Source organism: Pogona vitticeps, chromosome 3, assembly GCF_051106095.1.
Source record: "Pogona vitticeps strain Pit_001003342236 chromosome 3, PviZW2.1, whole genome shotgun sequence".
Lineage (NCBI taxonomy): Eukaryota > Metazoa > Chordata > Lepidosauria > Squamata > Agamidae > Pogona > Pogona vitticeps.
In genome coordinates this window covers 93,638,707-93,659,695 of record NC_135785.1, presented here as the reverse complement: position 1 = coordinate 93,659,695, position 20,989 = coordinate 93,638,707, and the positions used below count along the sequence as shown (strand labels likewise).

Sequence of the window (20,989 nt, the reverse complement as noted above, 5' to 3'; positions counted from 1 at the left end):
TTCAGATTCCAATAGTGTGTCTAGGTAAAGAGGAGTATTGCACTATTGGTGCTGGGTTTGATTGCAAAAATGTAATCTAATTTGTTTTTCTTTCATGATGCATGTATATTTACTCTCTCTTTCCCCTTAGACAATTGACTTTCTAAATGAGAACATCCGAAGGGGAATTAAGAATTATTACGATGACTTGGACTTCAAGAACATAATGGATTTTGTTCAAAAGCAGGTTTGTTTCAGGGTGTCAATTAATTGTGCACTATTAATTGACCCTTATACAATAAAATAATGTATTGTTTCTTTGCAGCAACGGGAAATAAATTCTTCAGTCTTGATTTTGGGGAATAGGCAAGAATTTATCCCTGTTCCCTTCTCCTCTGGAATTCACAGGCAGGCCATTCAAAACTGAGGAACCTTGGTTTGGATGTACATATCCCAACCCATGTGCTTTGTTTATTTTCTCTTTTTTGTGTGCAATTCTTCAGTACTACTACTATTAATTAAAAATAGATTCCTGCCATGTTCAGACTGGGAAATTATGGTTCCTAGGATTGGAACAAACAAATCAGAAAACTCAGTTACAGGTTCATCCTGGTTTATTCCAAGATAGTATGTCAAAACACGTCTGCTGTTTTATAAAGAATGACGTTTCTAGCTCAGATAGCTGGAGGAAGAAAACTTTTTTAAAAACTGCTGTTTGCTAACACTTCATGAATGGAAACAGTACATTTACGACCTTTTTACCTTTGGTTTCTTCCTGTTACAACTTTTCTTCCACTCTTGTGTGGCTGAGAGCAAGAAAGAGCACAAAAAATATAAGAAATTTGAGCTAAAGGAGGGATGCCGTTTTGAACGTGTTTACAGAAGAATAGTTTTTTGGAAGAATTTTGCCTGGCTAGAAAACATCTTACAGGGTTAGAAAACTTACTTCAGGGATTTAGAAACCAGTACAGTATAGAGATAACAAAATATACTCCAGGAGGATTTATTTCTGAGTAAAATAAAAAGATGGTATCAAGCTGTAAGTTTAATAAAATAAAACTACAATGTTTATCAAGTACTGTGGGGTTCCGCAAGAACACCAAACTTCATTTCTGTGGTGGAGATCTCCCTATTTTGATTTCCTTGTGATGGTTAAATTTTATTTGCAGTGCATGATGCAGTGGGCTTATTAGTTAGTAAGCAGATCATATATCTTTACCATCAGAATAGGGAAAGGGGATATTTTCAGTGGTTGTTCTGTGTACACTGGTTCCACTCTGAAGGATGAGCAGATACTTGAGAATAGGGTGAGTGAAGGAGGAGGAGAAAGAACATTTTGATGTGGCTTCCTTTCCTGTTCTGGTGATGTTCATTACCTGAAGCCTCATTCTGTGATGTATTGTGGATGATGTTTAAACTACATTTGTTTAATGAACATCAATGGAGAGTGAGACCTGTGTTAATTGCTTCCAGAAATTTTGATTTATAGAACAATTTTATACAACAGAACAATCTTACACAACAATCTGTTGCAATTTAAATGTTTTCTCAAATGTAATCCAGACTGAGTTTAGTGAAGTCCATTGCCTGGGACTGAGCCTTGCTGAACTCCATGCTGTTTTCTTCTGAGTTATCACGCATAGGATCACATTGTTAAGTTGCTTGCATACATTGATCAGTCACTGAAACTTAAAACTCTTGCTGAAGGGAATGTACCATTAAAGCCACCTAGAGTGGTCATATAGACCAGATGGGTGGAATATTAAACAAACAAACAAACAAACAAACAAACAAATAAATAAATAAATAACATTTAGAATTTTCTTTGAAGCATAGCTGATTTTTTAAAAGTTTTTTGGGGGGTTTCTCTCGAAATTTGAGATTTTTTTTTGTCCCAAGCCTCTGTGATGTTAATTGAAACAAGAAGGTTACTGATTGGTTTATCATATGGAGAAGCAGTATATGCATAAACGTGATGAAAAATCAAGCCTTTGAAACATAAGGTTATTGTTGTGGGCTCTTGAGAAGTTCAGCTAAGATGAATTGTATGTTAAAGGTCATAGGCTGTGCAGAAGCCCTCTGACTCACTCTGTACCCAAATAAAGGCATATAGGTCGAAGCCAACTTGTCCCTGGAGATGTTCCAACCTGCTTGTCTCTGGGTCAAAGAATCCTGTTGCTTAACACAATAAATCAAACTAGAGCAGGCTCAATGGGGACTTTCTTCAGCATAGTAATAATTTTCAAAGTTGTAGCCACATTACTCTGTGCATGCATTTTAGCAAGAAAAACAAAACAAAACAAACAAAAAAGAAAAGAAAAAAGATGTAGCATTTTAAAGACTAACTGCTATTTTCAATGGAAGCATTTGTGGAACATGTCCACTTTGTCAGAAATAAGAGTCAGAATATAGAGACTACATGGTAAAATGTTCATGCAAGAACCTAAGATAAAGGAACAGTGATGTTTGGTTGCATTGCACACCTAGTAAATGATCAAGACCCCTGTTTGATGTCCAATTCTTTTTAAACTTGGTTCTGTAAACAGCAACAGTGATTAAAGGAAAAACCATAGCAGGCACAACATGTGGTAATGTAAAGAATAACAGACTTTACCTTTGAGGCTTGTTCTGAAAAAGTGGGTCTGATTAGTTGTAAAAGGAAAATAACAGTAGATAATAACATAATTATCATATTTGATAGTGGCTTGAGTAATCTTGGCTAATAATCTATGGAGATGGGTGTTCTGCATGTGTACGTATATATTTGGTCTCAGCTGTTTCCCTCTGGATACTTGTTCTCCAGAATAGCAACTTTCATATGTTGTGAAGACTGTCCTGGTAGACTGAAGTGATTTGAGATAGATTTCTATGTATTGTGATTTATGATGTCTGGTTTAAGTCCATTAATTATTTTGTGTAGAGATTGTCCTGTTCTTTGTAGTGTGCAGAGGGGCATTGTTGGCAAAAGATGACATAGATCACATTAATAGAGAAACAAGTAGAAGTGCCCTTGATGTTGTCTGTAAGCAAGTATAGGCCTGCCACCAGTTGCTTGGGAGGGTGAAGTATTCTTTTCAAGGATGGGTTAGAGATAATTTATGATGTGTGAGAGTGGCCTCAGTTGTGGACTGAAAGTGATGACTAGTGGTTGGTCATTTTATCTTCTAAGTGTATCTTGCAGTAGGTTGCTTCTGGGTATTGGCCTTGCCTGATTAATTTGTTCTTGAACCATATTGGATAGGTATTGTAGTTTGAGAAATGTGATTTGGAGATCCTTGAGTTTGGAGTCTTTATTTTGTGGGTCTGAGAAGATACAATTGTACCAGTAGGCTTGGCTGTAAGCAGTAGGTGTAGTGGTATGTTTAGGATAGAAGCTGGAGGCATGCAGGTAGGTATATTGATCAGTGTGTTTTGATACAGTGTAGTGCTAAGATCCCCTTCACGTATTGCTGCCTTGTCGTGGCGAAGGGGCTTGAGTAACTCAGAGAAGCTATGGGTTATGCCGTGCAGGGACACCCAAGATGGACAGGTCATAGTGGAGAGTTCCGACTAAACGCAATCCACCTGGAGTAGGAATTGGCAATGCCACTCCAGTATCTTTGCCAGGAATGTCCCATGATCAGAAACAAAAGGCTAAAAGATATGACGCTGGAAGATGGGCCCCTCAGGTCGGAAGGCGTCCAACATACTACTGAGGAAGAGCGGAGGACAAGTACAAGTAGCTTCAGAGCTAATGAAGTGGTTGGGCTAAAGCTGAAAGGACGCTCAGCTGTGGATGCGCCTGGAAGTGAAAGGAAAGTCCGATACTGCAAAGAAAAATACTGCATAGGAACCTGGAATGTAAGATCTATGAACCTTGGGAAGCTGGATGTGGTCAAACAGGAGATGGCAAGAATAAACATTGACATCCTGGGCGTCAGTGAACTAAAATGGATATGAATGGGCGAATTCAATTCAGATGATTATCATATCTACTTTTGTGGGCAAGAATCCCGTAGAAGGAATGGAGTAGCCCTCATAGTTACCAAAAGTGTGGGAAAAGCTGTAATGGGATATAATCTCAAAAATGATAGAATGATGTCAATACGAATCCAAGGCAGACCTTTCAACATCACAATAATCAAGTTTATGCACCAACCACCAATGCTGAGGAGACTGAAATTGACTAATTTTATGAAGATTTACAACACCTTCTAGAACTGACACCAAAGAAAGATATTCCTCTCATTCTAGGGGATTGGAATGCCAAAGTAGGGAGTCAAGATATAAAAGTAACAACAGGGAAGTTTGGCCTTGGAGTTCAAAACGAAGCAGGGCAAAAGCTAATAGAGTTTTGTCAAGAGATCAAGCTGGCCATCACAAACACTCTTTTCCAGCAACACAAGAGGTGACTCTACACATGGAAATCACCAGATGAGTAATACCGAAATCAGATTGATTATATTCTCTGCAGCCAAAGATGGAGAAGCTCAACACAGTCAGCAAAAAAGACCTGGAGCTGATTGTGGCTCTGATCATCAGCTTCTCATAGCAAAATTCAAGCTTAAACTGAAGAGAGTAGGAAAAACCACTGGGCTAGTCAGATATAATCTAAACCAAATCCCTTATGAATACACAGTGGAAGTGAAGAACAGATTTAAGGAACTAGATTTGGTGGACAGAGTGCCTGAAGAACTTTGAATAGAGGCTTGTAACATTACAGTGGACCCTTGACTTACAGACGGCTTGACTTGCAGACTTTTTGAGTTACAGAGTTCTCTGGCCGCAAAATTTAGGTTTGACTTGCAGCCTGAGAATTGACTAACAGACCAGAAAAAAACCAAAATGGAACAAAAACGGCCTGTTATGGGATTAATCGGTTTTCAATACACTGTAGGTCAATGGAGACTTGACCTACAGACTTTTTGACTTGAGAACCGTCTTCCAATACGGATTAAGTTCTCAAGTCAAGACCCCACTGTACAGGAGGCAGCAACAAAAACCATCCCAAAGAAAAGGAAATGCAAGAAAGCAAAGTGGCTGTCCAATGAGGCCTTGGAAATAGCAGAGAAGGGAAACAAAATGCAAGGGAGATAGGGAAAGTTACAGAAAATTGAATGCAGACTTCCAAAGAATAGCAAGGAGAGACAAGAGGCCCTTCTTAAATGAACAATGTAAAGAAATAGAGGAAAATACAGTGGTGCCCCCGCTTAACGATTATCCCATATAACGACACATGTGCTTGACGACAATGTTTTTGTGATCGCTTTTGTGATTGCAAAACGATGTTTGAATGGGGTTTTTTCGCTTAGCGACGATTGGTTCCTTACTTCGGGAACCGATTTTTCACTTTACGACGATTTTCCAACAGCCGATTGTCGGGTTTCAAAATGGCCACTGCTGTGCAAAATGGCCCCCTGCTGTTTTTAGGACTGATTTTTCGCTCTACAGGCACCGGAAAATGGCCGCCCTATGGAGGATCTTCGCTGGACAATAAGGTATTTCGCCCATTGGAACGCATTAACCGGTTTTTAATGCGTTTCAATGTTTTTTTTAATTTTGTTTGACGATGATTTCGCTCTACAGCGATTTCGCTGGAACGAATTAATGTTGTCAAGTGAGGCAAAAACCAGAGATCTGTTCAGGAAAATTGGAGGTAATAGATGAACATTTTGTGCAAAGATGGACATGATAAAGGACAAAAATGGGAGGGACCTAACAGAAGGAGAAGATATCAAGAAGAGGTGGCAAGAATACACAGAGGAATTATACCAGAAAGATTTGGATATCCCGGACAACCCAGATAATGTGGTTGCTGACCTTGAGCCAGACATCCTGGAGAGTGAAGTCAAGTGGGCCTTAGAAAGCTTGTCTAACAACAAGGCCAGTGGAGGTGATGGCATTCCAGATGAACTATTTAAAATCTTAAAAGATGACGCTGTTAAGGTGCTACATTCAATATGCCAGCAAGCTTGGAAAACTCAACAGTGGCCAGATAATTGGAAAAGATCAGTCTACATCCCAATCCCAAAGAAGGGCAGTGCCAAAGAATGCTCCAGCTACCCTACAATTGCACTTATTTCACACGCTAGCAAGGTTATGCTCAAAATCCTCCAAGGTAGGCTTCAGCAGTATGTGGACAAGAACTCCCAGAAGTACAAGCTGGATTCCGAAGGGGCAGAGGAACTAGAGACCAAATTGCTAACATGTGCTGGTTTATAGAGAAAGCCAGAGAGTTTCAGAAAAACATCTACTTCTGCTTCATTGACTATGCAAAAGCCTTTGACTGTGTGGACCACAGCAAACTATGGCAAGTCCTTAAAGAAATGGGAGTGCCCCACCACCTCATCTATCTCCTGAGAAACCTATACGTGGGACAGGAAGCAACAGTTAGAACTGGATATGGAACAACGGATTGGTTCAAAATTGGGAAAGGAGTACGACAAGGCTGTATATTGTCCCCCTGTTTATTCAACTTATATGCAGAATACATCATGTGAAAGGCTGGCCTGGAAGAATCCCAAGCCGGAATTAAGATTGCCGGAAGAAATATCAACAACCTCCGATATGCAGATGATACCACTCTGATGGCAGAAAGTGAGGAGGAATTAAGGAACCTGGTAATGAGGGTGAAAGAGGAGAGTGCAAAAACAGTCTGAAGCTCAACATCAAAAAAACTAAGATCATGGCCACTGGTCCCATCACCTCCTGGGAAAGATATGGAGGCAGTGACAGCTTTTACTTTCTTGGGCTCCATGATTAGTGCAGATGGAGACAACAGCCACGAGACTAAAAGACGCCTGCTTCTTGGGAGGAAAGCGATGACAAACCTTGACAGTGTCTTAAAAAGCAGAGACTTCACCTTGCCAACAAAAGTCCCCATAGTCAAAGCTATGGTTTTCCCTATAGTGATGTATGGAAGTGAGAGCTGGACCATAAAGAAAGCTGACCGCCGAAGAATTGATGCTTTTGAATTGTGGTGCTGGAGGAGGATTTTGAGAGTCCCCTGGACTGCAAGGAGAACAAACCTATCAATTCTAAAGGAAATCAAGCCTGAGTGCTCACTGGAAGGACAGATCCTGAAGATGAGGCTCCAATACTTTGGCCATCTCATAAGAAGAGAAGACTCCCTGGAAAAGACCTTGATGTTAGTAAAGTATGAGGGCAAGAGGAGAAGGGGACGACAGAGGACGAGATGGTTGGACAGTGTCATCGAAGCGACCAACATGAATTTGACCCAACTATGGGAGGCAGTGGAAGATAGGAGGGTCTGACATGCTCTGGTCCATGGGGTCACGAAGAGTCGGACACGACTAAACAACTAAACGTCGAGTGTTAAAATGGCCATGTTGTAGCTTTACAGTGGTGTCAAGAAAAAGCACTTGTTGTGTCAATTGGTCCAGGCTAAGGTTGATGTTTGAATGAAAAGCAAGTCACAGAGTAGGCCATTTGAATCAGTGGAGCTATGGAGGAGGTGAGACTCTAAATCCCACTTGATTCACTGGGTCTACTTTAGTATGGTTTGCTATTCTGAGCAAAAAGATTTTGGCTCTTATGTGCAATTTCAGATATTCATTAAACCCCAAAACATTCCTGCAGATTGTAAGGGGATGCAAATAGCTGTAACCTGATGGAGGCTCCACGATACCTAACAGTGTGGCCTGTCCACTCATAGCTCATATATCAACCATATTTCCACAATACCACACACTCAACAACTTAGTGGTAAGGATGTCCAGGGGAGATCTTCAGCTTTATTGTGGGGCTGAGCTTTTCCTTTGGTGCCAACAGCTCAGTCTTCTATATGTCTTCCAATTTCCCCTTTCCTCAGTTTACAATCTTACCATCTTTTTAACCTTGCAAGTGCTGAGTGGCATACAAAGGTTTCACTGTGTTTTTCTGTTGAGGGGTGAACCCTGACTCCCTGTAGTTGCTCTGGCATCCTACAAATACTCTTGATTTGGTTGGCTTTTGCGTATTTGTCTGAGGCAGTTTATGTCCTTAATCTGTAGTGTTTGTAGCAACAGAGCCAGTTCTAAAGAATGTGATACTTAAATTGTGCCTTTTATAAGATATATTTATTTAGAAAGAGATCAGGGAAAACGTGTTCTAGGTTTATACCAGTCCTTAGCTTTCCAAGTCTTCCATTTATTGTATGTATACACAAGCATTTAGAGTTTTTTGATTTATCTTTGTTTAGATTTATGTCAAGTAGATGCTTAGTTTATTAAAGATCAATGGACAGTGCTTAGTTTTGAAATTCCAGGCCTCTGATGAGTAAATAACATTAGCTACTATCTGTTTTTAGTTTACTGTCTAGCGTGGTTCAGATAAAATCTGTGGCAAAACTCCATAGTAAGTAGTGAAAGCTGTGTAGATTAAAGTATGTCAGTTAGAAGCTATGTATCAGAAGTGATGCAAGTAGGATTTGTCAGTAAATTGATTATACAACTCTATTCAAAATCCCATCATGTTTTCAGGCCAGCTTTCTTTAGGAATCTGGTGGAGGGTAGGCTTCAAATGTTGGATTTTAGCATTTTGCCAAATGCCTTAGGATTTTTAAAAGATGTTTATATAGGCTTTGGATCTTTGGCTTGATTATTTCAAACTATTCCAACCCCACTAATTGATTACTTCAGTTTTTCCTTCTTTGTGATCTGACAAGGCATAATTTTGCATATAATTTAACAGATTGAAAACAGAATTCATAACCTAGAGGACTAGTGCAGATTGGATTTTTAAATTTTATTTAGCACTCTGAGGAAGATTAGACCTTGCATTCTTACTCTGTCATAGCCTCTTCCTGCATCTGTGAAATGGCAAGCATTTATACAAGTGATCTAAATGAATAAAAATATTCATGTCTGGATCACAAAATAGAATGATGACAGGATTTCTTTTACTTCCCTTTATATGAGCATATATGCTGTCCTTCTTAAGGCACCGAAATTTTCAATTTGCCTTGTTATGGAGTTATGAGCTGGTCTTCAATACATATAGTTATGATGATGTTAGGTGTTGTCAAGTCACCTCCAACTTATGGCAACCGTTTGCTCTGTTCTCAGCAGCCCTGCTCAACTCTTGCCAACTCAAATCAGTGGTACCTTTAGGAAGTCAGTCCATCTTGTATTTGGTTTCCCTCAAATTTTCCCACCATTATTGTCTTTTCTCATGAATCCTGCCTTCTCACAATGTGCTCAAAGCATGATAGCCTTGGTTTCATCATGCTTACCTCCGGAGATAGTTCAGGATTGATTTGGTCTGGAACCCACTTGCACTTCTTTTTGGCAATCCAGGGTCTCTGCAAAGCTTTCGTTTGGCATCATATTTCAGATACCGTAAATCAGTTTTTTCCCGTCAGTTTTCTTTACTGTCCAGCTTTCATACCCATACATAGTGATCAGGAACACAGTAGTGTTGATAGTGTTGGTCTTGGTCTCCAATGACACATCCTTTGCTCTTGATCTTTTCTAAATCCTTCATTAGTTCTCTCCCAAATCTCAGTCTTCTTCTGATTTCTTGGCTGCAGTCTCTCTTTAATGATGATTGAACCAAGGTACAATGGTGCCTCGCTTAATGGGCACTCCGTTTTACGACGAAATCACATAACGACAAAGTTTTTGCAATCGCAATAGCGATCGCAAAACGATGTTTCCTATGGGGGAATTTCGCTTTGCGATGATCGGTTCCCTGCTTCGTTAAACCGATTCTCGCAAAACGACGATTTTCCTACAGCTGATTGGCGGTTTCAAAATGGCCACCGGGTTAAAAAAATGGCTGCCCACTGTTTTCTGGGACTGATTCCTTGCTGCACGGGCAGCTAAAATGGCCGCGCTATGGAGGATCTTCGCTGGACATGAGTTTCAAGGCCATAGGAATGCATTAATCGGGTTTTAATGCGTTTCTATGGGCTTTTAAATTTCGCTTTACGATGTTTTCATTCTACAGCGATTTCGCTGGAATGAATTAACATCGTAATGCGGGGCACCACTGTATACAAATTTTTAACTATTTCAATTTCTTCGTTGTTACACTTAATTTGTGTAGTTCTTCAGCAGTCATGATTTTTGTGATATGATCTCGAGTGCCTCTTCCTTTTCAAAACCAGCTTGAATATCAAGCATTTCTCACTCTTTATAAGCTAAAATCCTTTGTTGCAACACCATGAGCATCATTTTGCTTGCATGGGAAATTAGAGCAATGGTCCTATAATTACTGTACTTCCTGGCATCTCTTTTCTTAGGGATTGGAATGTATATTGAAAATATCCAGTTTGTGGGCCGTTGTTTTGTTTTCCATATTAGTTGGCAGATTCTTGTTAAGATTTTTACAGATTCACTCTTTGTGGCTTGAAATAATTCTATCATTATCCCATCTACCCCTGGTGATTTATTTTCCCCTAGTGCTTTCAGAACAGCTTTCACTTCACTTTCTAGAAGTGCAGGTTCTTCATCATAGGATTCCTCTTCAAAGGAGTCTGTCTTCCTCATCACTTCTGTATAGGTGTTCTGTATATAGTTCTCACCTTATCTCTTTTTTTTTTGTCCTGGTTGATAGTGTGTTTTCCTGTTGGTCATTTGGCATTCCTAATATAGGTTTACATTTCCGTTGATTTCTTATATCTTCTGGAAGAGGTCTCTTCCCCCCCCCCCATTTCTTTTCACTACTTATTATAATATTTTTCTTAAATGATGGTTGTTGAAAAACTGTACTCAGGGTTTCTGTCACCTTTTATTTTTGCTTCTTGCCTGTCCTGTACAATTTTAAGTGTTTTTTTCCATTGTTCATCTAGGTTTTTTTCTTTTTATTACAAGAATTGTCTTTTTGCATTCTTCCTTAATAAGATTTAATTCTTTAAAACCCCTCCTGTTTATGAATGTGGGATATTGTACTTCTGTATCCATGGTTCAAAATGCCAGGAAGTGGCTCCAGATTGATGCACAATATTGTTCCTGTGTTGCCAGCAGGAAAAAGGATCCCAATCTTTACAGAGCAGCCTGAATGTTGATGGCACTGAAGTCAGCAGTCAATGTAGTCCACAGCAGTGGTTGCCAACCTTAGGTGTTCATGGACTGCAATCCTCAGAAGCCTTCACCACTTCCAGTGCTGGCTGTGTTTCTGGAAGTTGGACCAAGAACGCTGGGGTTACCCAAGATTGGGAATCACTTGTTTACAGGATAGCATCCTGTGTCCCCTACCATTTCTTGATTACTTTGTGGCTTCAAGCAATAAATACCAGAGAATTTGTTGAAAAACAACTCTAGCAATTGCTTTGTGTTTGAGTGATAAGTGATGAAAAAAAGGAGCCAGATTCTTGGGATTTTCCCCTGCTTGGTGCCTCTTTAGGAAGGTGCACATTCAAGAAGGGGATAGTAGGATATAATGCAAAATTTAAAACAAGCAAAAGCATAAAACAATAGTAGAACAATATAAAATATAAAACATCAGTTGACAACTTGAAATACTGCAACAGCCCATCTGGCTTTGTCCCGTTTGCTTATTGATTTAGGGTTCACTTAAGTCTTAAATTATCAACATTCATGTGGGTTTTGATATGGTGATGGCCTTGCCAGTTGTCTATGCTCAAGAATACACAAGCACTTTCTCTTGTACATGTACAGGAGGCCTGTAGGTGGTTTTTTCATTATCGTATACCCTCTTTCTCACACAGGATAGTTGCCTACATGCACACATTACTCAGCACAGTCATATGTTTTTATTTATTTATTTATTTATTTATTTATTTATTTATTTATTTATTTATTTATTTATTTATTTATTTATTTATTTATTTATTTATTTATTTATTTGTTGTATTTATACCCCGCCTATCTAGTCATTTCGACCACTCTAGGCGGCTATGTTCATGGATATGCTCCTATTCTTGACCTTTTCTCCCTACATCCACCATGATGGGGTCATTCATGAAATATGCAATGGTTGCCACCTCATGATTGCATTTCCTGTCTCTGAATTAGTAGATGCTGCTGGCAGAAAAACTTCCAACAAGCTTTTATTCTCCGTTCTTTCTTTTTGTTTGTGTCTTTACTTATGTGGTAATAAATAATGATTTTTTGGCTTCAGATTGTAGCACTCTCACATGTGAAAACAAATAAACAGACACACAGACAGACAGACAAAAAACAGTACTGAACATCTTTACACTTTACTTGAGAGTTGCAGAACAGGTTGGGAGGCCACTATTGTGATCACAGTTTTTTTCTTTCTAATAGTACATTTTAAATTAACATTTCTTAGAATTTGCAATAGGTTTTAAAATGTTGCCATATGTAATACCTTTTTCTTTTAAAGTTTAAGTGTTGTGGCGGAGAAGATTTTAAAGATTGGTCTACTAATCAGTACCATGACTGCTCTGCCCCAGGACCACTGGCTTGTGGAGTTCCTTATACTTGTTGCATCATGAACAAGGTAAAAGAAATCTATTGTTTGGGATTAGTTTGTCAGTTTCCTGTTTGTTCCTGAAATTTTCAGCAAATGAATAGCTTTCCTATGGAAAGTTACAATTGCCACCCTCAGTGGTTATCTGTGCATGGCAGCAGGATACATTGTGCACATCCTGAAGTGTATTCCAGCTTGAGATGGATGTAAGAAATGGAAATTGAAGACAATGTTTTGTAAATCTATATGCAATGTCTCAGAAACAATTCTATAAATCTTGTGTCACAAACTACTTGTCATTAAAAAAACAAAACACAGATATTCAAATAATGGGTCCCCCCTGCACCTATACCCCCCACTGATACTTTTTGAATCAAATGTGGAATTAAATCTTTTCTGTTCTGACCAATTTGTAGAACAAAATATTTCCCTAATCGACTGCAATTAAGCAGCACACTTTCAATAAATGAAGTCATATCAATTTTAATAGGATAAAAAGCTTGACAACATTTCCAGTGAATTACACATACATGTGTCATTGTGATTTGGTGGAAGACAGGATGATACATTTATGTAGTAATACTTTTTGTTTGAAGCATTATTTTTATTACTTTGTGATTATGAGATAAATGTGCAGAGTTGATACAAATAACACTGGCAAAATACTGAAAATAGTGCTCTTTAAAAGTTAAAAAAGTATATGAAATGATACATATTATAAAAGTACACTCCTTGAAATCTGTCTTGTATTAATTTGTCTGAAAGATGCAACTCCAGCAGTCTTAAAATGAAGCAGGAGGAATAAATCTTTGTTGTTTGACATATGTTTCCAAACCAGCTTGGATTTGGATTTGAAACGTCCAGATGTGAACAGCAATTAGTCAGTCACTTTGGTCGTGGAAAAGTACTGTTAACATATGAAGTCAGTGCATTTATATTTTGAACAAGTGTTGCGTATTATGCATGAACCACCAATTATATGTGATTATTACATTTCAGTGTAAATCTATATGACCTCTGCAAATTATTTCCAAACCTTTCCAAGCCCAGAGCAGTCAGTCTATGTGCTTAGCTTCCGGGGACATTTTGCAGTCCAAGCACAGTTTTTTGTCATCCTTAGTATTGGAATATAGTGTTGATTTCAGAGCTTTGGAAGTGATGTTTATACTGTAACAGGTTTGGTAAATTTCCCCCATAAAATGTTACTGGATCCTTGACGGGCATCTACCTCATCATGGGCAGGGAAGAGAAGGAGGAACAGAGAATGGGACTTGTTCCTTTGTTCTTTTCCACTCCTTGGCAGATTAGACGCCACAGGACACAGATCTCGAAATGAAAAACTAGCAGCCCTGTGCGCTACCTTGAAAGATAGACCTTCCCATATCCAGCAGGTGTTTCAAATGTTTGTGCTATAAGGGCTAACTCTATGGATTCTTCTGGATGGGGCACTCCTGTCCCTTTAAATTCCCCATTTATCATGATCTTACTGCAGATTGCCCCAGCATCCAGATGACATTCCTCTTAGCTTGATTTGAGCCACTTCTTTTTCATGAATCTGTGGATCTTTTACATCACTTGGGTTTATTTTTAATATACTGGTTTATATCAAGTGGAGAAATTTAAAACTAAGGCATTTCCTAGCCTTAGTCTTAATTCATTTGCTAATTATACCCCCTCCTCCTGATACATATAGACATATTTCCAAGCTGTGAGTTTGTGGGATCACAAGACGGAATGGAAATTTTCAGTTGTGGTTTCCAGCCAGCAGCTGGAAGCTCCCCACCCATCCACCAACAAACTGAAGTAAAGGTTCCTTCAGGGGAATAAATATTACATGACTGTAAGTTGGAAGGGCTTTGGGATCTTTGTTGTAGGGTTGCCTATGCACCCTAAGTCCAATGCTTCTTTTTTAATCACTGGAGTGCCAACTATGGAAGGGGAGGCATATGGGGTTCTTCCTTTGAGGTCGGGAGTGGGTAGCTAGATTTTTGTCCAATTTATCATTACATCTTATTGCATTCTTGGGTGCGTGGAGGGTAGGAACTGGGCAAACTAAACACCTTCCTTGCCATCCGTAGGTCCTCTGTCACCACTGCTGTTGCCACAGTGAGCAGCCCATCCAGCTTTATAATCTTATATCAATATTTATTTTAACAACTTGTGAGATATGAGGATCCCGAAAAAAGCTAACTTACTTCCTCTGTCTGGAAACATCTAATATTGCACTCAAACTTACCATGGCTAGAATGCCATACACAGCTTTGCTCCTCAGTAAAAATACTTTTTTGTTTCTGTTTTTTGTTTTGGCCATCTTTGGCAACAAACATTCTGGCGTTTGTTGCGGTATAACCTGGGTGCAAGAGATCCGCCTATGGTAATTGCTAATTGAGACACCATTCTTTTGTGACAACCACCTATATTCAGAACAGTTAACTTTCTTTAGAGTTTTAAATCTCATTTGCTCGGAAGGGACATGTGTATCCGCTGCTTGAAAAAAGAAGAGGCCTATGAGACTGGTCACCCATCTTAATTCATTTTAGATGGCAGAGATACATGTTTGGCTGCCAGTTGTGTACATTATGGTTTTTTTTTTTTTTTGAAGTTGCACTGTTAAATATAGCCTGGGCTGACACTGCAGGGAAAGAACCTTAATTACCACTTTTAAAGTAGATCAACTGTCTTCCCCACTGTCTTTCAACTTCACACGGAGGCTCCTTCAAATAAGCTACCTGTTTTAGGAAACACAATGGCATCTCAGTACAACTGCTGAGGGAAGCCTAAATGCACATAGCCATGGCCAGCATGAGAACACAGGAAGCCATCTTGGGCTGATTCAGATGTCTTGTCCACCTAGTCCATCATGATCTACACCAATGTTTTTTAACCTTTTAAATAAACCCATGGCATCATTCAAGAACTGTAAATGTCTTATGACCCCTCCCCACTGATCTGCCTCCCTGAATATATTTTTTTTAAAATAGTATTGTGACTTTAATTGTGGGAAAAATCCTGAGGGGGGGATGGGTGGGTATCCTTCAGTTCACAGAGTAACCTGTAAGTATAACTGATTGTCTTTCAAACCAATTAGCCACTGAAGTCCTGTTCTTTTGCAGCGTCAGGTAGATGATGTCATCAGCTGTGGTATTATTTTTAGAACTAAAACATTCTGCTCCTGGTCACCCACTCCTGTGGATCCCATGGAATCCCTTGGGATAAAGTCTTTAATTACTGGAAATGGCCACCGCTGGTAAAGTTGTCCCAGCAGTGGTGATTATTGATAAAGAATCCCCCCTCCCTTCCTGTGCCCCCGCCCCCAGTAGCTTCCTGATAATGAAGGGGATTTCAGGGGGAGTCTCGGGACCTTCAGGGGAAAGGACATGTTTTAGTTCCAAACTGTGGTCCTAATGCTTGGCCATGGGTTGTTTCCAAGAGAAACAGTGGTAGTAAGAAACCTCGTTTGTGCTAGCCCTGTTTACTCTGATTTTTTATAACAGACTTAGCAGAAGAGGAGAGTGATTCCCCCCCCCCCCCCCTTTTGGGTATTTGCTCATTTGAACTCTTTACCATTATGGTACCTTTATTAGACCAATCAAAGGACCAAAAGATAAAAATGTGTGTACTGGTAAAGGTATTACTACTAAATATGGATCTTAGAAATTTCCTTGTAACTAACATGTCTACTTTAACTTTTGGAACTTTTCTTGCCACTGCGGATAGAAAATGCCTCCCATATGCGTGCGGAAATATTTTATCACAGAAACAACATTGGGACTTTCTAATGTATGTAGTGGTATTCTAGTTTACATACTATTTTAACTTAGTTAAAATGATGGCATAAATATACAGTTTGTTATCCAAATATATAGTTTTGTTATCCAAAATCTAAAAATAAACTAAATAAATCTTTTCCTGCTGCACTGTGTTCCTATTATGAAGTGTGCGTGTGTATGTTTACCTGCAGACGGCAGTTGTCAATACCATGTGTGGATATAAAACTATTAACGAAGAGGTAAGGCCATGTATTTATTTGTTTATTTAATTTTCCAAATTCAGTTTAACTTTAAAAGACCTTCATTGTGAAGTTAGGTAATAGATTTGCACCATGTTTTTATTATTAAGCATTTCTGTCAAGAACAAGGAGGGGAAAACTGTTCCTCTGTTGCTGAGTTTGCTCCTGTCTTCCTCTTTTTATGCCTTTGTTTATACACAAAGAGCAGAACATGAATTACTGTACATACTTGAAAGACTAGCAGTCATCTTCCTTGCAAACAGATGTGATTGTTGTATGGAACAGGGAGATTTTCTGTAAACAGACCTACTTGTCATTAAGCACCCAAAGAGCATGCTTAGGAGAGGCAGTGTTCCTTGTGCTTTCTGTGTATTAAGTTACAGCCTCTTCACTGAGGTGATGAATTGACTGAATTAAAACATGAATGAGGGACAGGATGGATTGCAGATATTCTTGAGAGTCCTACTCCAAGAGAAGCAAAAGTAGGCTTGCCATTTAGCAGTCTCCTCTCGCTCTTACTTGCATAAGCAGGACAACATTTGATAATACTAATAATAGCCTGAAAACAAGAGCAAATCACATTTCTCTTATCCCTTTGGGAATTAAAATTGAAACCAAATGCCACTAAGCAAAATATAAATGCAGCTTGAATTTTAAAGTTTATTTATATTAAAATAGATGCTTGTCAAACAGACCTCCATGGTTTTCTCAGGACACCTAACAGCGGAGAGTTAAAACACTTCTTAGCACTTGTCTGGACACCACTTTTGGTGTTATTATTGATAAATAATTTTGGAGCAACTGGTGTGGTCTAAATAGGTTGCTTTGGGGTCAGGTAGAGTTCTGGTATGCCATATGGTCTGCCCCTGTTCAGTCTGGCTCCTTCTGTTGGGAGTTTTCTGTATTGTAAAGCGGCTTAAGTAGACAGCCACTTCACAATATTGGCAAGTTAAACACTTTTTCTGCTTCAGAGGTGCAGAGGAAGTGAAAAAATGTTTCTAGACTGTATTAGGGCAACATAGATGCGCTGTGTGACTTCTTTTAGAAAAAGAAAAGAAAATTTCCTCCCAGAAGCAGGATGAGAGGGCGAGAGAGATTTTTCTTCTTTTTGTTGAAACTAGTCTTAAAGGTTGAGTCAAGAACCTGCCTGCAGCTGAATTCACCTCTGTCAGTGCACTATGAAGTGTTTAATTTGCCACTGTCTTGAAGTGGCTGTCTCCTAAAGCCACTTCACTGTATGGAGGATTCCAAGTAGAAAGAAACTTGATAGCCCAAGCTCACTTTGGTTTGTGTCTAGTGATAACACGTTCTGGAAATGAGCCAAAGTGGAGTGATTGTACCTGCACCAAAAATGTAGAACCCCTTGATGGGAATGGTATGGTAGGAACATTCTGGGGACAGGCTGGTTTGCTCCAGCAATTACATTATATGATCACAAGAAAAAGGAACTAACCAGCTTGTCCCTGCAGTGGACTAAACAGCAGGCTAAATGCTTTTCTGCTCATACTCTTCACTCTCCATTCCACTGCATTTCTTTTAATTATACCCCTTTTCCATTGCATTTCTTCTTTGTGTCAGGTTGCAAGGCCTTTTTTCCCTTCATGTGTAGATATATACAGTCGTGCTTCGCTTAGCGATTGCTTTGTTTAACGATGAAATCGCTTAGCAATGACTTTTTCGGAGCGATCTTGCACTCCATTTAACGATGGTTCCTATGGGCGATTTTCGCATAGCGATGTTTGGGACCATGCTTCGCATAGCGATGACAGCTTGGGTCCTCCTGTTTCACTTGACGATGGTTTTGACAGCCTCATGTTGGCTGTTTTTTAAATGTTTAAAAATGTATAAAAATGTTTAGAATGCTTGAAATCATAAGTGCACTTAATAAACCCTTTGTTAAACTAATTTGACTTTGTTCCGACTCTTTTTAAATTTGTTGTAATTTTTTCCCCATTGAGATGCATTGAATAGGTTTCAATGCATTTCAATTGGGGAACCGTGTTTCGCTTAGCAATGTTTTCTATGGCGATTTCCCCTTAAGGACGGCAATCCGTTCCCATTGGAATGGATTATCCGGTTTTCAATGCATTTCTATGGGAAACCGTGTTTCGCTTAGCGATGAAATAGCTTAACAGCGATTTTTTGGGAACCAATTATCATCGTTAAGCGAGGCACCACTGTATATCCTTTTATCTGTAGGCATTTTTCTCAATGTTATTTTGTACATGGCTTTGTGTTTATTATATTTCTTTGACATGCACTGTAGCAGATTGTAGATTTCTAAGGCAAGATGTACATTCCTTTTGCAAGATGTCTCAGGAGGTGCAAAATAAATGTCTTCTAAAAGTAAAGACTAAGCTGGATTGGGGCTTTTCAGAGTAGAAGTTCCACAGTGAGCGTGCCACTGGAGAAAAAGCCCTACTCCTTAGTTTTCCTAGACATCTTAGCAGAGCAAAAGCAAGTTTAGCAGCCAGATTCAGCTCATGGAAAGCAGAATGATTAGCAGAGCAAATATTCTCATTTGGAACAAAATCACATCCACACTTGTAAAATAAGAAAGCTAATGCTTATTAGAGAAATACATTGAGATAGAAGAGATAGCAGTAACTGTACATAAAACTAACTAAGAGGGAGATGCAGAGGGCCATGGCTCTTCCCTTACCTTTTGAGAATAAATGCAAGATATCCTCTGTCCTGTCCCAGAGATTCAAGAAGGAAATGTAAGAAGCAAGGAAGTGGTGTCAGCAACACTTAATATTAGCAGTGAAGGTTGAAGAAAAGTCAGCATGAGTAAGAGAAGATATAGGACAGTATAGGAAACCTAAGGAGGTCTTTATCTATTCCCCATGCAAAGACATGCATCTTTAGTGTGATCCGAGTTGTACCTGGTCACCTCCAACGAGTATGTCAAGGAGTTCAAAGTAAGCTTCCTCATAGACATTGTCAGTTTTAGGGGGAGACTCATACAGAATAGATTTTAAGTAGAGTATTAATCTTCCCAGGTGAAACCCTCAGGTATCTAGCAGTAATTTGATTGATTGATTGATTGATTGATTGATTTGATTTGATTTGATTTGATTTGATTTGATTTGATTTGATTTGATTTTTATCCCTAGACATATGTCTACTCAGGGTGGCTCACAATAAAATTATTCATAAAAACAATTAAAACAACGATTTACGTTGACAATAGTAGTATTAATCAAGATGGGAAATATGAAACAAAAGATTAAGTAGAAAGTAAAAGTCAAGTATTGACAGTAGGGAAGGCCTGCCTAAAGAGCCAAGTCTTTAATTGGCTCTTAAAAACACCCAGCGAGGGTGCCAGGTGGATCTCTGATGGCAGGTTATTCCAAAGTTGAGGGGCCAGCGAGGGTCCAAAGTTCTCTGTGCCAGGTATAGTGTTAGCATTTGAGACAGGGTCCATGTTGCCTTAGTGGACATTCAGGCTGCATGTTAAAGCTTATGTTTATTATTTTACAGCGCTTAAGCGTTCAACACATTATATATGTGAGGGGATGCACAGACGCAGTACTCATTTGGTTTTTGGACAACTACGCCATCATGGCAGGTGTTCTGCTTGGTATATTGTTGCCACAGGTAAGATTAATTGATTGTACTACTGGGAAAAAGAGGGATTTAGAGCATTGCCTGCCTTGTTTCTTTATTTGATTTGTACGTTAAAGACAGCTATGTCATCCTTTTCCTCCTGGGTGTATGTTTTAGTTTACCATGGAGGAAAAGAAGGATGGCCATTTCTATGTTTCTTGTAGGCTAGAAGCATAGTTTGCAATAAAGCAGTGTAGATCTTTTTTTTGGGGGGGGGGGACAACTGATTTCAGAACTCTCCAGGGCACTTGGTCCCAGTAGCCATGTTGTGTGAGGGATTCAGGAAGTTGTAGTTCAAAAACACAAAGATGCACAGCTCTCATTTGCAAGATTGTGTTGCTTTATATAAAGGGGCCATCGTTTGGACTTGCTTAGCATTGAGGGATCAGGAATACATCTGCTGGGGCATTTGGTAGAAAACTGGAAGAGGAATGTCACATGGTTGTTGAAAATACACTTCCTATTTGCAGACTGTGAAATAATATTTGTTAAAAATGATGACATTGCTTGTGCCACGTTGGGTAACCAGGCTGTACGTAGAATGTTCTTGCTGTCAGTGAGGTCTGTTTGAGAGTTGTGCATGCTTTTGGTGTAGTGTCTTCAAATGGTGAACCTATCTTATTGTATTCAATACTGTGCATCTTTCCACTGTTTGGGCTTTGGTTGTTGGAAGCTTTTGTGTGATCACCATGGTTCTTCCTGAGTGAATCAATACTTCAGAATTGTCACATTTGGCTTGGAAAATATCATGCTTTTCTAGACATGCATAAAGTTTTTGATAACCCCAGATTTTTGTTACAGATGGCACTAAAGTTCTTCCAGCTTGGGCCTGCGAAAATGCCCAAGCCTGGTCTAAATGTGGGTGATGTTTGTGTATCCCCATGTTGACTTCGCCTCAGATTAAATGCCACGGCAGTATTAAAAATATGACAGCTTCTAAGAGCAGTTAGGTCTTTTCCTTGTGGCATTCTTGCAGCACACCAGAGAGAAGGAAGACAACTCTCTTTTCTTCTG

General features: G+C 39.2%; 1 protein-coding gene across 2 annotated transcripts in view; it reads left to right on the top strand.

The window, feature by feature from the left end:
* The window catches only part of TSPAN15 (tetraspanin 15), a 42,660-nt gene that overhangs the window by 18,911 nt on the left and 2,760 nt on the right, over positions 1-20,989 (top strand). The window contains exons 4-7 of one of the 2 annotated variants that reach the window (XM_072995214.2): positions 131-226; positions 12,271-12,387; positions 16,319-16,366; positions 19,850-19,966. In XM_072995214.2, coding sequence (XP_072851315.2) covers positions 131-226; positions 12,271-12,387; positions 16,319-16,366; positions 19,850-19,966 — 378 coding nt within the window. Of the gene's footprint in view, positions 1-130; positions 227-12,270; positions 12,388-13,122; positions 13,292-16,318; positions 16,367-19,849; positions 19,967-20,989 lie in introns of those variants that run through there. The other variant, XM_078390830.1, reaches the window with a different exon arrangement.